This window comes from Helianthus annuus, unplaced genomic scaffold (genome assembly GCF_002127325.2).
Source record: "Helianthus annuus cultivar XRQ/B unplaced genomic scaffold, HanXRQr2.0-SUNRISE HanXRQChr00c016, whole genome shotgun sequence".
Lineage (NCBI taxonomy): Eukaryota > Viridiplantae > Streptophyta > Magnoliopsida > Asterales > Asteraceae > Helianthus > Helianthus annuus.
The window spans coordinates 20,232-41,296 of NW_023395532.1; the positions used below are offsets into that span (position 1 = coordinate 20,232).

At 36.3% G+C, this 21,065-nt stretch overlaps 1 protein-coding gene and 1 long non-coding RNA gene across 2 annotated transcripts; one reads left to right on the top strand and one right to left on the bottom strand.

Moving 5' to 3' along the window:
• Positions 1 to 3,579: 3,579 nt before the first annotated feature.
• On the top strand, positions 3,580 to 5,739 carry LOC110863873. Its single transcript, XR_002549433.2, has 3 exons — positions 3,580 to 3,701; positions 4,212 to 4,278; positions 5,630 to 5,739. It is a non-coding gene; the product is annotated as an uncharacterized LOC110863873 (long non-coding RNA).
• Positions 5,740 to 12,767: 7,028 nt separating this feature from the next.
• On the bottom strand, positions 12,768 to 17,184 carry LOC110865060 (U-box domain-containing protein 52). Its single transcript, XM_022114261.2, has 8 exons — positions 17,055 to 17,184; positions 16,360 to 16,466; positions 16,152 to 16,273; positions 15,846 to 16,060; positions 15,670 to 15,760; positions 14,710 to 14,965; positions 14,491 to 14,592; positions 12,768 to 13,959 (listed from the first exon to the last, which is right to left on the bottom strand). The coding sequence occupies exons 1-8, from the start codon at positions 17,182 to 17,184 to the stop codon at positions 12,880 to 12,882; spliced, it is 2,103 nt and encodes a 700-aa protein (XP_021969953.1). The 3' UTR covers positions 12,768 to 12,879.
• Between the last annotated feature and the right edge of the window lie 3,881 nt (positions 17,185 to 21,065).

A 21,065-nucleotide genomic window follows, 5' to 3' on the forward strand; every position in this document is an offset into this window, starting at 1 on the left:
TGAATTGATTCAACTTTATGGGAATTAGCAATAGGAGGGCGAACACTTATGATGGCAATTCATCAACTTTCAAGTCATCTTTTTTACACGTTTCATAAGTTTTTATTGCTATAAAAAGAGAAATCAATGTTTTTTTGGGAAGGGCTCGGATGTTATGTCTTACTTTGCTAGTATTTGAACTTCACCATTAGTCACCAACAACCTTCAGACTTTCTGGTTGATATTGTAGATGGTATCTAGGGGTGTAAACAAGCCCAGAGGCTCGAGAGAACCTAAATAACTTCTCACAATTATTTTCTTTTTTCATCATAAATTGAATCTTAATAATCCTAAAATTGATATATTGGCCGACATTAATCTCAAATAAATAAATATATGAGGACAGTCCCAACTTTCAACATATTTTTTCCATTAAACTTTTTCTAACCGATGTCTAACCTAGTTGGTTTTTTATTGCATGTATGATGATGTGGAAATTCACATTAAACTCTCTCCCCCTCCCCATCTCTCTAACACACCTTACCCTTCTTCTATCCATCTCCCTATCTCAGGAAAAACCACTAACACCACACCACCTAAGTCCGGTGAACACACCACCTAACTCCAGCTACCACCACCGTTTTAGACCACCATCGTTCACCACTACTTAACTCACCCACCGTCCATCCCCAAACCAAAACTCTAATCAAAACCTATCGCCCACCACCATCACCTTCAGAAGAAATGGATGGGAAGTGGTGAAAACTACATATATAACACTACTGGCCGAAAAGTTCGGGGGGTCGGGCGCCCCTCCCGGCCCCTTCAAAGCATCGCCCCTGCACCGAACCGTCATCATCGCACCACACGACCGTCATCCTCTCTGATCACCACCAATCACCACAGAGACATAGCCCCACCATCACCGACCCGTCATTGTCTCATTTGTTAATAAAACAGATTAATCGATGACTTCGATTTCGGCTTTGGATGAGGGTAATAGCCAAATCGATCGAACCATGCACACCTTGACAGTATCTGTGTTTCTCACCGCATCGCGCGGGCACCCTACTAGTATATACCAACGTTCTTAAAGGAACTAGATTAAGATTACTTTAGTAGATCTATATAACTTTCAAAATTTAGTATTACTTTTCATTTTGTCTGTCATTGTATTGTTGTTTAGAATATTTAAATAAATAACTAAAAATTAAACAAGGAAGCGTAGACATGTAAAACCCAATTCGACTCGTTTTGTTTTAAATCATAACCAGTATCTATGACCCGTGCTTTGCAGCGGGATTGCTAAGCCAAACAAAAAGTTAACGTAAAAATGATAAATCACGAACGCACGTTACGGCGTGTTAATGCGCAAAAATTAGACCGAAAAAGTAAAACATAGAAAAGAATAACTAAGTTGGCTTAGGGCCCACGAGTTTCTAGGGAGCCGTTAAACCGTAAAAAATATACATAAAATATTAAACAACACACACACATTGCGACGTGTTAACTCGCAAAATCTAGAACGAATCGTAAAATGACAAATTTGTAAAGATGTAAAATACAGTGGAAAAGTATTGGAGGTTAAAGTAGAAAATGTCTGTGACAAATATATAAAAGATGAAAACATTAGAGTTAAAAAGTATGAAAGATGAAAATAAAGAGGTTATGTAAAATATGAAAAAAGGTAAAAAGTGTTAAAGATAAAAATTAAAGGGTAAAAGAAAAGAAAAATGAATAGTATTTTCGTGAGTGGAGAAATCCCGCAAGTTTCGAAGGAGCCGTTAAACCGTAAAAAAATAGACATAAAATATTGAATCACACGCGCACATTGCGACGTGTTAACTCGCAAAATCTAGAACGAATCGTAAAATGACAAATTTGTAAATATGTAAAGTACAGTGGAAAAGTATTGGGGGTTAAAGTAGAAAATGTCTGTGACAAATATATAAAAGATGAAAACAATAGAGTTAAAAAATATAAAAGATGAAAACTAAGGAGGTTATGTAAAATAAGAAAAAGGTAAAAAATGTAAAAGATAAAAAGTAAAAGGGTAAAAGAAAAGAAAAATGAATAGTATTTTCGTGAGAGGAGAAATTTTTGTAAATTAATATAGGATAAATGACTTGTTATTGATCTATTGAGAGTAGCAATCGATATGTTATATCTACTAATAATATATATAACATCTTATATAAAAATTTGCTCGATTAAAATATAAAAATGGTCAATGATAGAGAAAACTAAGTCAGAAGGGCATGGGAGGCGTGAGTTGGATCATCAATTACCACCCATGACCACTAATGGAATGCTACAGCGCCCTCTTGGAGCGTGAATCGTGGTTCGCGTGGATTGGACCACGTTTACCACAGACCATCTTTCTCTTTTTCTAATGTTTCCTTTTCCCTTTTCTTTTAGACAAATATATATTTAAATAAAGAGTTAACTTCCATTTTGCTCCATATGTGGTCATTTTAATAGTTTTGCCCCAATAGTTTAAAAATAGTCATTTTCCTCCCTGATTTTTCTAACTTATCGTCATTTTGCTCCCCGCTTCTAACTCCATCCAAAAAAATCCATTAACTAGAAGGGTATTTTGGTAATTTTATAGATAAAAGCACGGGCATGTAAGTCTTTTCACCTAAATAAACCTATAACTTGTTTATTTACATGTATATAAGCAATGGCGAACCCAGGAATTTTTTCACGAGGGTGCGGAAAATTTTTAAAGATTTTAGGCCTATAGGTATATAAAAAAAATTCGGTTCATATCGGGTCGGATCCGGTCGGTTCGAGTCATGTAAAAAACAAAAGTACATCAAGCTAAAATTTATATAATCATCAAAAACACGCCAAATGTCATTACAAACATATTTAAAATGTCGTCGTACGGGTTTTCATTTTTTGAAATATTTCCAAAACATCATCTAGAGTTACTTTTCAATTTATAAATCTATCCAAACATATAAATCAATCTATAAGTCCATAAAACAACACTAAAGTAGTAAACATATGAATCGCTCCATAAGTTATCGCTCGAGGATTTTCAATTTTCTTTTCAAGACCTACTAATTGTCGATTACTTATGTCTTTTAAGTTGTAACAACCAAAAACTCATCTAAACAACAAAATCACCCTATTAAAGTCTAGAACAACCAAAATAGATCAAAATACATAAAATTTCAAACACTTTTTTTTTATCATCTCTATAACTTTATTTCTTCTAAAAAACAACATAAAACAACAATAACATTAAAAAACGTAGGTACCTTGTATTGTTTGAATTCCGTTGAGTTTGGTGGCCGGATGTTTGCGATTTCCGGCAAGAAATTGGAGTTGGATTGTAACACCCCGAAAATATAGATTTAATATTATAAACTGAATGCCGGTTACGGTCAGAATAGAATAACTAGGAATAAATAACCTAGTTAGATTAGTGTCTTGACATAATAAGATCAAACAATGGTAAAAATACCCTTTATAAAAATTGGGTAAAATTGAGGGGCTAAACATGGACAAAGGAATTAAAGTTTTAATTAAAACAATTATTAAACACAAAACACACACACATATGTGTGTGTTCTGCGATCCCAACCAGCGCCAGGGGAGCTCTCATGCTCAAAACCCTAATGTGCAAAAATTGATCAAATCAAGAGGCCAAATCAAACCCAAATCGAAATCCAAGCACAAATTAGTGATAACCTCAGCGAAGTGATCACAAGGTATATCAAATTTCACACTTTGATTCCATCTCAAATTCTAGATGAACACATGAGATTTGAAATTATAGCTTGCATGATAGTTGTTTGGATGGAACAGTAAAGAAATCATGTCTAGGAGTAAACCCTAGCCATTAGTTTGTTGAATTTGTGCCTAAACCATGAAGTTCATAATCATCCATTATGTGTGTAATGGGTTTAGTAGAAAACATGATGAACGCTAGAATCACAATTATTAAACTAGTGTTATTTAAGCTAAATGAAATAAATCCAGAATATGAATGTGAAATTTGATATATGAACATCGTGTAGAAGTTAAAATTGGCCAAATAACTAATCATGAGACTTGGTTATTGTATTAGTAAAATAACGCCCTTTAGGTGTTTGTAGAAATGCCTAAAAGAGGACTAAATATTAAAATTCTGAGCAAAAATGCATATTAAAATGGTGAGATGAATTATGCGTTAAAAGTTATGAAAGGGTTCTAAAACGATTGTGAATTGAACTCTTTAGGCAAGGAATCCGGATCGTCAAGTGGATAAGCCGGTGGAGATACGCGTTTGAAAAGTGTGCTCTAAAGGTACGTGCCTTGTCGTCTCGTTACACTTATGTAGATAAACCTAGTCGTAGATATGTCTGATATTGATATAGCGTAAATGATTGTGTTTGGTATGTCAATGAAGTGATGTAACTCACTCGACAACCAAACGGGTCAAAATAGTTGAATGAATATGTTTGTTGATGATAATGTTTAAATAGCCGTGTTAGGACGTCAATGAAGTGGTGTAACCCACTCGACAAACCAAACGGGTTAAATAATGGTCGAATTGGTAGTTTTTTGAAGTGACTTAAACATCACTCATTAACTTTGAGTTATAATAGCGTAAACCATGGAATGGGCGTGATACGCTAAGGTTGACAAGCCCGGGATTGGGTAATTATGGTTAGAAACCGGTGTTGATGAAATAGGTAAGTAAGCGACCTATAGTTTTGTTACATTATGTTTAATTATTAGTTAGTTTGTTACATTGAAACTTGTCAAAAAGGGAAAACCCGTTAAGTCATGGAAGTGATGAAGTGCCATAGACAAATAAAACGGGTAAAAAACATGCGTAAGAAACAAAGTTTGGAATGTTAGAAATGGTGGTTTCCATTTGGCATCCAAACGAGTTAAAAACAAGCTGAATTGAAAACGTCAAAGTCAATAACCATCACTTGTTGATTGGTTATAAACAAAGAGTAAGCCGTGAAGCGGACACGCTAAATTGTTGCAAAAACATGAATCCTTATAGAGGGATTAAAGTTCTGAATTTTACTTGTCAAATGTTCTAGAAAAGCATGATTAAATCCTCGGAAAACAGGCATGATGATTATTGCGTAAGTGTCCCTCTTGAAGGGAGCGAAACGCTATAATGGGTAAACCCGGGATTGGGTAAATCGGTCGTAGACATGAGATGACAATAAAACAAGTTGTTGAACTTGTAGACAAGAGGGTCGAATAAATAAAGAGCCAAAATAAAGGCCAATTGTTTTTAAACTGAAATTTTGTGTGAATTGTGTTGACAAACGGGTCCGTAATTTAATTACGGTCGCGTGGGAAAAAAGAATCGGCTAAAACGGACACCCGAGTCAAAAGTTATGTTGATTTGAAGTTTGGATTTTGATAAAAATGGTGCTGGGCTGATATACAGCTCCAGCCAACAACCTTCTGTCAAATACACACCATGGCGCTACGCCACAGCCAAACCAGTTTACTGTCGTGCGACGTGACGGCGGTGGCGTGCGGCGACGGCCAACCCTTATCTCCGTCGCGCGACGCCACCACCCCAGGTCCGTGAAATTTCGTTGTTTTGACATGTTTGAGCACGGAACTTGTTTATATTTGATTTTTAAAGTGTTAAAACTAATTATTTTCATGGTTTTGACCGTAGGTGATGGTGGACCTAATCCGGATGGCGATCAAGCAGTTATCAAGAACCGAACGCACTAAACAAAGCTTCCGCACTTGATTTATTTTGTTTTAGTAATATGTAAACACTTGAAGTCATGTCTTGAAAGTTTAATTAATAAGATTATAACTTGAATATTATGATCATGTATGGTTTTAAAATCATGAAAGTCTTTGTAAACTCTAAATTTTTGTACTAAATGCATGTTATGTATTATTAATTCGGTTATTTTAAGACGGGTCTTACATGGATGGCTGTTGTTGGCTGTTGCGTCGTTGGGGAAGAGGATCGCAGAGGCAGACGAGGTTACCAGAAAGAGCGAGAGAAACATAATAGGAAGGGCGGTTTGGGTTGGGTTATTTTATTATAGTTCAAATTTTGTTGTGTTGGATTAAATGGGCTTGGGTTAGGCTAAATTGTTTAATAAGTGGGTTACAAACTTATAAATGATTGTTATGCTATTATAAAAGTCAGTGTTTAGGTTATATTTTTATAAAAAAACAGTGTTTATTACAATTTTTTTTTATAAATTAAAAATATGATTTTTTTTGTCTAAGGGGGCGATTGAAATTTCCAAGGGGTGCGGTGAAAAATTTCAAGGGGTGCGGTCGAGATTTTACCGAAAAATTAACACTAAAAAATATTTTTTCAAGGGGTGCAGCCACCCACCCACAAATGTGGGTAGGTCCGCCCCTGTATATAAGTAATTCTTTTCTGATCCTCCAACTTTCCAACTACTCTTTCTACCGGCCACCATCATCCACAACTATCCACCACCACCTGCAACTACCACCTGCCGACCACGACTACCGCGACTTTTAACTAAACGTTTTAATTGAGTTAGAGCCAGGGAGTAAACTACCGAAATATCCCTACTTTTAATTGAAAGTTTTAACTGAGTTAGAGTCAGGGAGCAAACTGGCGATAAACTCGAAAGATCAGGGAGGAAAATGACTATTTTTAAACTATTAGAGCAAAACCGTTAAAATGACCAAACCACAGGGAGCAGAACGAAAGTTAACTCTTATATAAATAAGGGTATAGTGGTTTGGGTAATGATCACTCCCTTAGAGTAGTGGTTTTGAATGACGGATTAGATGTGAGTGACATGACGCTGATGTGACAGATCATGATGGTTATGAGAGTCATAACCACACTCTTTGGCCTAATGAAGAATACTTAGGGTGTAGGGAGTGGTTAGACACTTGAAAGTGGTAAACTTCAAAATCAACCAATGAGAGTGTGCCATGTCATTTAATGAAAAGTGTTTAAACTATACTTAAAAGTGTTGGCAATGGCATCAGTGACGGACCCAAAAATTATTTGCTGGGGGTGTGGATGAGGTGTTCAATCATATTTTCAAGGGGTGCGGTTGAATTTTTTTGCTAAAATATACATTGAACTTTTTTTTTCAAGGGATGCGGCCCACCTTGACCAAAGGGTGAGTCCGCCCCTAGACGGCATGGACCCCACTCCACACAACCCCTCTCTCTCCTACCCTCCCTCTCCCCAATCGGTAATAGGTTGCCGCACCTCCACCTCCACCGCGCGGCAAACATGGTTGGCTGCGGTGTTCTCGCACAGCAAACCCCTTTGCTGAACTAGTTTGCCGCCCCACTCCGTATCCCCTTAATCCTTAATGTGGCATAGTTATTTGAATCGTAGAAGTAAACAATTATCCAACAGAAACGTGCAGAATACAAAATGTGGCTGCTACAAATGTATAATGTTGAGGAGTTGATTGGTAGGGTTAGGTGATGTTTCTTTTCTTCGATAGTTGAACGTGTTCACGTGGTTAAAAATGAACAAAAAAAGTAGATTTGTATATTAAAATACCAGTATGAAAACATTTCTAATAGAAAAATGTTAAAATAGTGACAAAATTAAATAAAACAAAACGATGATAAAAGGGAAAAGGTTAGGTCAACAAATCAAGACATATGCATATAAAGTTTTGAAAATACGCATTATTAATTAGATAACTTAGGTAAAGATATATACATATGACGCGTGGTTTTCAAATAAAATTGAAATTTTAAATGTAAGAAGTTACAGAGACATAGCACATGTACCATAGAGAAAAGGTGTCCGATTAAAAATGTAAAACTCTCGCGGTGAATCGCATAGGCTAAACATTTCGGTTTATGAATTGGACATATCATGTACTAAGCGGACACTTAACCTATACACAACGTTCTTAAAAGTGTGCCCATATCTAGATGGGGAGTTATTGCAAAAAGTGCTTTTAATGTAATAAGTTTAGGAAGCCACACCACGCAACACATATAATTTGGTTAGAGGTATATGCGTCCTTATAATTACTATGATTATAATTATGTATGTATACAATTACAGACCGTGGAGATGGATCATGAGAAAATTAGTTTAAATGAGAAAACCAAAAAACTAATTAAAAAAGCCAAAAAAACATACCAATTTTTTTTTAAAATTTTTATAAAAAAATCGCAGCTTTTTATGCATGGAAAAAAAATTTCAAAAAAAAAAAAATAAAAATAAAAAAAAGTTTTTTGTTGTATTGCACATGTGCACTATTACGGATATAGTGCACATGTGTAGTACACATATAATGCACATGTGCAGTACAACAAAAAGTTTTTTTTTTTTGAATTTTTTTTTTATATATAAAAACTAGCGATTTTTTTATAAAAAATAAAAAAATTTTGGGTATGTTTTTTAGCTTTTTTTAGGTTTTTTCAGTTAGTTTTCTAGTTTTCTCATTTATATGTAGTTTTCTCATGATCCTCTCCCTACACACCGTTATGTATATAATCACACACAATTATAGTTAGCTGTAATATTGACATTTTTAAATTAAAAAAATGATTTTTTAATATATAGTAATATATATATTTAAAGTAAAGATAATAAAAGTCTTGATTATATAGTATAAATACAAAATTAATTATATATAAAAGTAATTTTAGTTTGAAATTGATGAGACTATAACTAGTTAAATAAATCAACAGTGAAAGTTAAATACCTCAATTTTAACTATTGAAATATGGTGACATTAAACTATGGATGATTTACCTGCACTTTTAAGGATGAAATCACTTTGTGGCTTGTGCTAACTAGCTTCACTTTCTCTCACTGAAACATCGGGTCGCCCCTTCTTTGCTACATCTTGATCTAACAATCCTTTGATATCTTTTTTTTTTCCTTTAATGTTGAATCGTCTCTTTAAGCCAGAAGATGGCTCGATTTGTAAATGATAAAATGAGTTGAGTTCGAGCTCCCCCGTTTAAAATTCGAGTAACGTATGGGCCTGAGTTGGTTCGGCTCAGATGCAACCCCATATATTCATCCGTTTTGAACACAAGATTATAATCATACCATTCGTTTAGATCTCAGAGACATGTTAGTTTCACTATTGTAATATTAAACACACCATAGTTATATATTGGTTAAGACACGCTCTTGTAATTAATTGTAGTGCAGTACCAACACTTAAGAAAAAACATTGTGTTTAAAGAAAATATAAAATATATAATAATAATAATACTATTTTTAAATTAAAAACAGTAAAATTCTAATTTTATTTTTTTCGAAGGAAAATTAGTAGTAGTTATGTCATGAAATTAGTTTTTAGGCTGTTGATGCTTACACGAAAATCATGAAGTAGTAGTAGTTATTTAATTCACGCCTGTCTTATAAATGGGAAAGCATTTTTAACTTTGTGTCTAAAGTTAGCGTACATGTATATTAGCAACTTAGTAATCTCCTTAATTCTTGGACAAGTGTTATAACTAGTTATCATTCCGTCGGTGCCGAGCATCTAACGGTGGTTTAAAGGTTATGATTTCGAGTCGCACAAGTGATAGTATTAAAAAAAGTAGTAGACTAGTTAATTGAACATGCGTAGTCGTTCATTTTTCGGGCGTTTTTTTACAAATACACGCCCACATACGGCCCCCAGGGGCCTTTTTTTCCAAGAAAATGCTTGAGGCGTTCTTTATTCCACACTTGGTTGGTTTTGTTTTGGCCAATCACAATTAATATCCTTTTTGTTTGGCCAATAACATGTTTTTGATGGTGGCATGGAGAGCAGAAAAAGAGAGGTTGGCTACTAGAGTAGCCTTATCAAAGAGAAATATTCCCGTGGCACATTCGGTTTGTGTCTTATGCGCCGAATTCGAGGAATCGTGCGATCATCTTTTTACTTCTTGTCAATTCGCTCAACTGGTATGGCAAAGTATAGCAAGTTGGTGCAAACTTCCACCCATTTTAGCATTCGATATCAAGGACCTCCTGGAATTACATGCATTCAGCCCGGGATCGAGGAAAAAGAAGAAAGCCTTGCACGCTATAGTTCTAATAGTATTCTGGTGTATTTGGCGTATGAGGAATGAGGTGGTTTTTAACAATTCTCTTCCTAATGTTTCTAAGGTTCTGGAAGTAACAAAATCGACGGGGTTCTTATGTATCAAAAATCGGTCGAAAGAAGTCGACATATCATGGGAGAATTGGAAGAAGTTTGAGATTTTTAATAAATCTTAGAATTGTAATCTGGTTGACTAGTTCGGTGTGCCAGTTGTTATACATCTGGCTTTACGGTATCTTTGTAAATATATGTCTAGCATCTTGCTAGTTTTTGAATAATAAAATTTCTGTTCAAAAATAATAATCGTTCTAGATAATATCTTTATGTTGACATCGCACATATTCTACAAATCGATGGAATGGAACGATGATTATGCGTATTGGCTACTGCTATATCTATCGCTGACCCTAACACACATTAACTAATCCCATTGATTACATGGAATGATTGGGCTTTGGGCCTGCCTTATAAATATCGAGGCCTTTTATTTTAAAAACTGGTTTAATATTTATTAAATGGGCCTAATCAATATACTACATATGAAAACTTTCTAAAAAATCAGAGCCTCTTTTGGTGGCTCTAGGCCCGTGCCTAATCTTAGAAGCCCATTGGGCCGGTAATGCAAAGGACTTAATGCCTTCAATTATTTTCTGCACTTTGATGTCTTTGTTTAAGAATATAAGATTATTTCTAGCCTTCCAAATACTCTAACAAACAATCAAAATGATACCATAAATTTTTCCATTTGAATTTTCACTTTTTGTTTATTATCTTTCGGAAGCTTGAACAAGTCTAACCGAGAAGGAAAAAAATTGATTGATCTTAGACCAACTACTAACCTTTTGCAAGATAATTGTAGAAATAAAACACGGAATGAATAAATGATCGGCCGTCTCCATCGCATCCTCACATAAATGGCAAAACAAAGAGTTTACTGGATATTTCTTTTATCTAGAGTTGTCAAAGTAGGTAGACGGTCCATCTCCGCCCTCCATCCTGATGCATTTTATTGGAATCCAATTACACCATTTAAAACTATAAGATATACCAGTACTTGCATCTTTAGCTAAAGAGTGATGAACGTAATTATGTACCCTTTTTATTAATAAGTTAATTACTAAACTTTTTATGAGACAAAATAGTTTAATTTTTAGGATAACAACTAATTTTACGTAGTATGCATGCTAACCTAGCACACATGATAGCTTGTCAAAAAGGTTCCCTTTCAATTTCCATCGATAATCAAAATATATAATTCATAAATCATGATTACGTGGAACTCCTTCACATATATGCTTGAAATTTGATATATTACAAGTTACAAAATTAAGTTTACTAAGAAAATATAATAAGAATGGGTGGGCCACCAACTGGGAAGAGCCAAAGAAAGAACCGGTCAATTTAGATAAAACCCACACCAGAGGTCGAACCCATGACGTCGACCTCATATGTAAGACTGCGGGGAGTGGGGGCGGGGGTTGGGCGTGGGAAGCCCTCCAACGCTAGTTGCTCCACTTCGGGTTGGGCTTGGGCATGGCGTTGCCCCTTTGGCTTGGGAATTCGATCAGTCTGGCGTTGGGTGGGGGATAGGGTGACTTGGCTGGCTTTGGTTGGCTATTTTAATTAAAAAAAATTCACATGGCTGGCCACGCCACACCACACCCCTCATTTTTCACCATAAGCTTGTGAATTCCACCCTTGCCACGTGACGAACAATGCCCCCAACTCAAGACCCTTCAGTCCCCGCATTCTAAAGGTATGCAAACCCAACCATCACGGTAGCCTCACTTTTGGCTATTTTAATTAAAAAAAATTCACATGGCTGGCCACGCCACACCACACCCCTCATTATTCACCTAGTTGTTTTTTAATAGTAAATAAATAAATAAATAAATATATGTTTTTAATAGTAAAATAATTAATAAAATGTGCAAAATATTTGTTCATAAAATGTAATACACGTGACCAAGTTTTTTTAATAAGAAATAAATGTTTTTTAATAGTAAATAATTAATAAAATGTGCAAAATATTTATTCATAAAATGTAATCACGTGACTGGTACCTGGTTTCTTTTTTTAACATAAAGTAAAAGAGTTAATTGCTCGGATGGTCCCTGTGGTTTCAAGTTTTTTCACATTTAGTCCCCACCTTTTGAAAATAGCAGGTATGCTCCCTATGGTTTGTCATTTTGTTACTCGGATAGTCCCTGAGTAGATGTCAGTTAGTTTGAAAATAGCAGGTATGCTCCCTATGGTTTGTCATTTTGTTACTCGGATAGTCCCCAGAGTAAATGTTGGGGGAGTATCCGAGTAACAAAATGACAAACCATAGGGAGCATACATGCTATTTTCAAAAGGTGGGGACTAAACGTGAAAAAACGTGAAACCACAGGGACCATCCGAGCAATTAACTCTAAAGTAAAATATTTATTCATAAAATGTAATCACATGACTGGTAGCGTTACTATTCACCTGGAAAAAACTATATAAACATTTATATTTACATATTGTTTTAAATGTGATACATAAGACGGTTATGTAACTGCATTCTACACACTTTCTTTCATTTTATTAGCACTACTTACAAGTGTTAGTGTATATATATGCACTCTAATTGATCAGGATTCAAGAATTTACATAAACAAACACAATCATATCAGGATAAATACAGAAGACAAGCTATATAATTTGTTTGTGTTATATGCAAGATCAAACTAAAAAGATTTACCAAGACTTTGCTCATCTTTAAGATGCATATAATCACCTAGATGCCCTTCTACTACTTTCAAAACCAAGATGTGCATTAGAATAGCTTGATATCCATTAGGACTAACAAAATCTGTACATTTCAATGAATCTAATGCCAGAAATGCAGAAAATGCCAGCTTACTTAAGACAGTTGACCATGGTTGACTGTTGAAGGAGATGAAGCAAACACAGAATACTGCATACTCTCATCAGCAAGTGATCTCAATCTCTCAAGTTCAGGCATAACAACTTTCCCAAGATCCGGTCTATCTTTCCGTCTTAACTCAGTACAAAGAAGACACAACTTAGCAAAGCCCAAAGCCTCTTCAACGGGCCAATCGGGCACTCCTGGATCCAACGTCTCAGCGAAAGTTCCATTCTTTATCGCCTCGTCAACAAGATGGGTCAAACCCATTGGCGGTTTGGCTGTAATTAACTGTAAGAACATAACTCCTAAAGAATAAACATCCGATTTCACACCCAACATTCCGGTTTGTTGATACTCAGGATCTATATAACAAAATGTCCCTGCTGCAGAAGTCATAAGGTACTGAGTCATGGAGTCTTGAACCGAGGGTGGCACTAACCGGGCTAACCCAACATCCGCTATTTTACTAACAAAGTTCCGGTCAAGCAAAATGTTAGCCGGTTTGAGGTCACGGTGCACAATGGGTTCGGGTTTGGTTTGATGGAGAAAAAGAAGACCACTACATATCTCAGCTGCTATTCTGAACCTATGTTGCCATGAAAGTGGTGGGATTTTGTTTTTTCTAAAAAGACAATCATCTAAGCTTCCGTTTCGCATGTATTCGTAAACTAAACAGCCGTATTCGGGACATGCTCCTAAAAGAAGAACCATGTGAGGATGTCTTATGCAACATAACACTTCAACTTCTTGTTGAAACTGTGCTTTTCCTTCGGCTGCATCGGACCTTAGGACTTTAACCGCGACGAGTGTGTGGTCTAAGTGACATTTGTAAACTGGGCCGTAACCGCCTTCACCGATTTTACGATCCACCGAGAAGTATTCTGTTGCTTCTTCGATTTCTTCAATGGTGTATTTTCTATACCTGGAATGAAATAGGGAGAAAGAGGTATCCGTGTTGACCTTTGTTTGGGATTCGGTTGACCTTGTGTTTTCTTTGTCACCGAATTCTTCGGTTACACTTAATTCTTCTACCTTTTGTTGTTCTGCTAGTTTCCATTTTTGAAGTTCCATAGCCTGCACAATGAGGTAACTTTTACTTTTGAGTAGGGCTGCAAACAAACTGAAGGGAACTCTTCGTGAACTGTTTGGCGGGAAGTTCATTTGTGTTCGTTCGTTTATTAAATGAACGAACACAAACAGGAAATTTTGTTCGTTTAGTTAAATGAACGAACATGAACAGAGGCCATGTTCGTTCATTTATGTTTGTGAATGTTTGGTAACATGTTCTTTACGTTCGTTTGTGTTCAATAGTTCATTAGCGTTTTTAGCTTTTATATCTTATTTAAATACTTCAAAATTCCTACAAATAAAATATTTAATAAGTATCAATGTATTATATATTCTTTTTAAGAACGTCTTTTTGTGTTCGTTTGTTCCCATTTGTGTTGCATAAAATTAACAAACGAACATGAACATGTTCATTTCCTTAACAAACGAACACGAACTTAAAATCTCGTTTGATAAGTGTTCATGAACAGTTCATGAACACATATATTTCCTTAACAAACAAACACGAAAGTCAAAGGAGTAAGATTGTTAGTGTACCTTCTGTCTCGCGGTCAAGGCTTCTTTGCACGCTGTACTGTACATTTCCATGGTTCTCGAAAGTTCAAGCTTTAGCCTTCTCATTTCTGCCTCAACATCTTCCTGAAACCTCCACAAGATTTATAATATAGGGGGGTGTATAACTGTATTTTAAAAGTGAAGAACAAACACGTTTAACTCAATATTAAAAACAAATATATGAGGGTAACACATTAGTACCGTGTTAGCTGCTCTAGGACTGTCGGGTGCGGAATATACTGCATCAACTGATCTGCGCTCCAACGAGTCGAAACCTTGGTTATCGAGTTCTGAAAAACTCATGCGTGAGCGTACTGGTGATAGTTCATTGTCAAGTGAAGGAAACATGTTGTCTACGCTCATTCGACCAGTGTTCACAAAAGAAATGTCAGAGTCTGGTGGCAGTAGTTCTTCATATGGTTTACCATTCGGGCCTCTCCTATTGGTGAACGGCGACCTGTTTTCAATAAAAAAGAATTAGCTAAAAGGAAAATGACTCAAACGAGTTGGTTTACTTATGAATGGGTTGATTTGGGTTTATGTTAAATTAGCTAAAAACAAAATGACTAACATAAAACCTCTTAAATTATTTTCTTAAAAAATATATATATTATAGAAATAATATGATTCTTAGAGAATAAAAAAATTTTGGACACGAAATGTTTTAGATCAACTCCCCCAATCTGTTTTGACCCGTTGCATGAACCACTTTGTCACCTCTACCAAACAGTAGGGGTGTAAACGAGCCGAACCAAGCCCAGGCCCGACTAGGCTCGAGCTTGGCTTGGTTCGAGTCTACTTATTTGAGCTCGAGCTTGGCTCACGAGTAAAACCCAAAGCTCGAGCTCGAGCTATTTTGAGAACAATCTCAAACGAGTTGAAATCTCGGCTTGAGCTCGCTTCGATATCGCTTAAACGAGCCAAAGCTCAGCTAATCAATGTTATTAGTTTAAATCATATGGGCCTAAGTTGAAACCAACTTGGGCTTTGTATTTCAGGATCGAGCTCGGGCTCAGGCTCATTAAGGCTCGGCTCGTTCGAGTGTCTAATCGAGCCGATCCCAAGTAGCTCTCGGGCCTCTGGGCTTGTTTGCACCTTGACCAAACAGTCTCTTAATCAATATATGTCATGAAAAGCTAAATAGTAGTCATAATCACATACTTCATTGTGTTTGTGTCATTGGGCCAGAAAGATGAGTCTGTATATTGTCTGGGGTAATATGAGTCCACAGACATCCTGGGCATTTGCATCACTGATGAACAAAAAATTTAAAAATCATTATTATGCTTTTAAAAATTATTAACTTAAAATCAAAATGTAAAATGAAAAAAAAAAACCTGCGGTACTTGTTGATTGTATTTTCTCAGACGAAACACTGGATAGCATGCCGCTTGGTTCAGGTGGTCCTAGAGTACGAAGCGGAGATTCATACGGCGGTTGACGTGATGCAGCTTTTGTGGCCGAAATCTTTCCCTTCGAAATGACATAAACCGTACAGAAATTGGGCACTGTTTTTAATAGAGTTCCTGGAATATCTCTTGTTTTGAATCTCCTGCATGAAAACAATGATGTTTAGTTTATAGATTAAATTCTAGTAACAGTTGTTCAAATCGTACGATTCATGAAAGGGTGAACGCACATACTTGAGAAGACCGCCTTTTGAGGGGGTTCCGATAATCAAAACTTCTACTATAGAACGTGTGACAAAATCGACTAACCCTTTGACAACATCTGTATCATCTAGCAACACGTCCTTTGACCGTATCTGTTTATTGAAGCACAAAAAAAAGATTTATATTATACAAAGTGTGACATTTGGTTAAGATCTAGATAAAAGTTAGCAAGACTAACTTCTTTTCTGGTACAAAAACATTTGAAAGGGAGGAACAACTCTCTGAGTTGCGCATCGGTGTCTATCAAAAATGGATCTTCACTAAAATCAGAATTCTTAGTTTGTTCTGCACATCATTTGAAACCACAACTGTTACATATTATTTCCCAAATGGCGTACAAATTATCGTTCACAATGATGCTCAAATGGGACATTTTCAAATAACAAATGTATCTAAACTTTATGCAACCATCATGGGCAGACCTACATAGTGGTCAGGTGGGCGGCCGCACCCCTTGAAAAAAAAAATTTAGTGTATAATTTAGGCAAAAAACCCGACCGCACCCCTTGAAAATATGGTTGAACACCTCATCCGCACCCCCAGCAAATAATTTCTGGGTCCGCCACTGGCAACCATCAATATAGAACAAAAAATATATGGATTTTTAAAATTTTCAAATAAAATAGAAGGTTTTCCAAAATTAATTTGAATAGTTGATGTTGAAATGTGGCAAAAGTCCATTCCCAATTTGTATCCTCAAAATACAATATGTGACACCAAAAGTCAAAATTAATCAAAAGAATTGAGAGTAATAGCAAATGGTCCAGCCTAAATGAAAAAAAAAACAAATTGATGAACACCTTAAAAAAAACATAAACAGATTAAGCTAAAATATATTGTGTATGTATATGTCTAGAGAAAGAGAGAGATTACTTTGTTTGATCCTAACATGAAGCAAATAGACGGTCTGGCCCTTGCGGACAAGATTATCAACAGTCCATTTTAATGCACCCTGGCTTGCTTTATCTTTGTCAATTGCAACTGCAACTGTTTTATTGTTCATCTTTGACTCTTCTGTGGGTTGATTATTTCATACCCACCAAAAAAAAAAGATTAAATCTTTACATGTATTCCTCCCAAAAACTTCTTTAAGAACATAAATTTTGACCCACCCCTCTCATCCTGCAACCTTCTTTCTTTCTGTAATAATTTTGACATTTTGTTTGTTTGTTTTTTTTTTTTTTTTTTTTTTTGAAATTTTACATTTCTTGTTTCATCCATATTCTTTCTTTTTCCTTCAAAAATTCCCTTCCACTAGAGAGCTCCACCTTTTGAGGGGTAATGTTGTTTGTTTTACCCATGATAACATTATTAGTAACCCTACAAAAAAATCTAACCATATATCATTGTCACAATACACAACGCCATTACATGAAATTAGAACCATTAGATTCTAAATAATCAAGATTGGTAAAACTATACACATATTAATAAGTGTGACAAACCGGGCTCATTAGCAATATGAGTATGTGTTATGCAGCGCGGAGAGAAGCCACGTCGAAGTGGCGCGCGTGGAACACCCCCCCCCCCCCGGGTAAGAGCGTGTTGGGGGTGATGGTGAGGCTAGTCGCGGGGTGGGGAGGAGATGTGTTTAATTTTGTAATAGTAATTAATATACGGACCAATCATTTAGCTCCATCTCTCCATTTCTTTTTTCAATGTTGTATTACTCACCCCGCCACATTTCCACTTTGTTCCCGAGTATCATTTAACAAGGGGAGGGGAGGGGAAAGGAGGGAAAATGGGAGAAAACCATGTTCCCGAGATTTTTTAAGGATGGGAGGGGAGGGGAAAGGAGGGAAAATGGAACCATTTTTGTAGCTATCTTTATCCTCCCAAATTGGGGAGATTAGGAGAGAAAACCCTATCAATTACTAAAATACCCTCCAATTCTAATAAATCTCACGTACGGTTATTATGGATCAATTTTTGGCGCAAACTTCTTCATTGCCGTCTTTGTTTGAATATTTACATTTGCAGCTGACCTTATCAATTTTTGGCGCAAACTTCTTCATTGCAGCCTTTATTTGACCCTTTATTTGTTTCTTGTTTGTTTGACCTTATCTAGTAAAGTTTGACATTGCCGTCTTTGTTTGAACATTTACATTTGCAGCTGATAAAGAACTTATTCACTCATATATGCAATTATGTGATTTCTGTTTTTCGAGGATGTAGAAAATACAAACAAGTGGTATACAGGCATACTTTTACGTGTGTACAAGTGCTTTAAAGGATCGAATGACACATTGGCCAACCATGCTGGTTGCTCCATTTTGCACGATCGCATCCCCTATTCATTTATAGAATAAAACTTCATCAGGTGAAAGCATATTAGAACATGAAAAATGTAATATCACCAGACATTTTAGCACCTGACTTGAGATCCACTATATCTTCTATCATCCTTAGAGCAGTTAAAGGATTAATTGTCACTGTGGCAGCATATTCCGCTGGTGTATCTTTATCAAGTTTGTGCCAGAATCTTTTATCTTTAACAACATGTGTCTGCCATGTACCTACGAAGAAATCATATTGCCATATGTAATCAAAATGGTATTCATACATCTATGACCTAAAGCTTTAGCAATTTGGATTGGGCATCTAATATTATTCATACAGTAAATGCACCCATGTGACCACCAATTTTGTAACTTTTTCGATGATTAAATTATTATATATTTAAAGGAGGGTATAATGGTAAAATTGTTCTCTCTTAATTCATTTTCCTTCCTCTCCCCCTGTTAATTAAATGAGACTCGGGAACACGAAAAAAATCACATCTTTTCCCTCCTTTTCTCTCTTAATTCATTTTCCCTCCCCTCCCCTTGTTAAATGAGACTCGGGAACAGAACGTTCAGATTACCACAACACTTTTTTTCACCTTTCACCCTACACGCATAGCCTAACACTAGACATGTACGGTTTAACACGCTGTCACACGACATAACATGGGATAACCAGACAAGGTAACGAGTATTGTGAAGTTTCTATTTTTAGTTCTTTGCATAGAAATTTTAGCTTGCTTTTCTACTGAATATTGTTTTTATCATATCTAACACATCAATTATTCGGTAGAAATATTTTATGAAAGAGTAAATGTTTTTGGGTTAACCCGACCCATTTCAGCCTGCACTAAAATTACTCTTTCTGACCAAAATCTGTTTAGTGCACGCTTAAAGTAGCATTCGGATGACTTAACGTAATAACTACTGTTTGTTCAGCGTGTTTGAGTTCATAGAGTTATTTACAGGACCAAATACTATTGAACTCTAGTATCCTGAACAACTTCAGCTATGAAGACTTCATAGTTAACACATTTGCCTGTTCAAACTCAAAAAATAATTTTTTTTATTAAATGATAAATAGGACTGGTGAACCTGATATAGAGAAGCTGATAGTATACTTCTGTAGGCTTTTGTGATCGGGACAGTGAAGCAAGTTAGGAAAGCCGAAGCGATATTAAAGAGAAGGATGCTGGAAGTCTATTTTAAAATGTTCACATCCTGTGCTATCATATTGTGTAGTAAAAGCCAAGTAAAAAATTGGTTACTAGGTTTTAACTTGTGGGTGAAAAAGTCACTGCCCTCTTTGAGGGATTTAATTAACTTATATAATAATTTACAATGCATGAATCAAGGAAAAAAAAATTTACAATGCATGAATCAAGGAAACAAATAACCAAAAATATTAAATACAATTACAACATTGACTATTATCCCCCTGCAAGCGAAACGGCGGTGGACGAACCCGTAGCAAATCCCGAAAGTGCTCGAACTGAGGTCGAGGTAAGCTTTTGGTAAAGATGTCCGCTAGTTGAAGCTTGGTTGGAATGAAGCGAGTATGAAGCTTGCCTGACATGACTAATTCCCGAACAAAATGATAGTCCAAGTCAATGTGCTTGGCCCGTTTGTGAGAAACCGGATTTTGACTCATGCTCGAATTGAGGACGAGGTAAGCTTTTGGTAAAGATGTCCGCTAGTTGAAGCTTGGTTGGAATGAAGCGAGTATGAAGCTTGCCTGACATGACTAATTCCCGAACAAAATGATAGTCCAAGTCAATGTGCTTGGCCCGTTTGTGAGAAACCGGATTTTGACTCATAAACAAGGCGTTGCGATTATCACAAAGGAGAGTGGGTCTTGTTGGCGGAAGCGCATGTAGTTCTGTAAGCAAGTGAGTAATCCAAACAATCTCTGCTGCAGTGTTGGCCATGGCACGATATTCGGACTTGCAACTGGATCTAGAAACGGTTGGTTGCTTCTTTGCACTCCACGAAACTAGATTTCCCCCTAGAAAAATGGAGTATCCATATGTAGACCTCCGTGTTTCAATGCACCGTGCCCAATCGGCATCGGAATAACCCAGAATGCTAGTGAACCGTGGACGTTGGAAGACGAGACCATGAGAAATGGTTCCTTTAACATACCGAAGTATGCGTTTCACCAGTTGGTAGTGTTGTTCGGTTGGAGCATGGAGAAATTGGCAGGCTTGGTTTACAGCATAAGAAAGGTCGGGGCGGGTGATTGTTAGGTATTGGAGAGCTCCCACAATGGACCGATATAGAGTAGGATCAGAGAAGGGTTGACCATCGGATACTAAGGTGTCATTTGTGGAAAGAGGAGTTTAGATCGGTTTGGCATCAACAAGCCCGGCTCGAGTAAGAATGTCATTGGCGTATTTGGTTTGAGTGAGAAATAGGCCATTGGGATTATGGACGACCTCGAGACTCAAGAAATAGCTTAGTTTCCCTAAGTCCTTGATAGCAAACTCCTTATGTAGACGACTGATAAAAGCGGTCAGTAAAGTGGACGTATTACCTGTAAGAATTAGATCATCGACATACACTAAGAGATACATAATAGAGTCACCTTGATGAAAAACAAAAA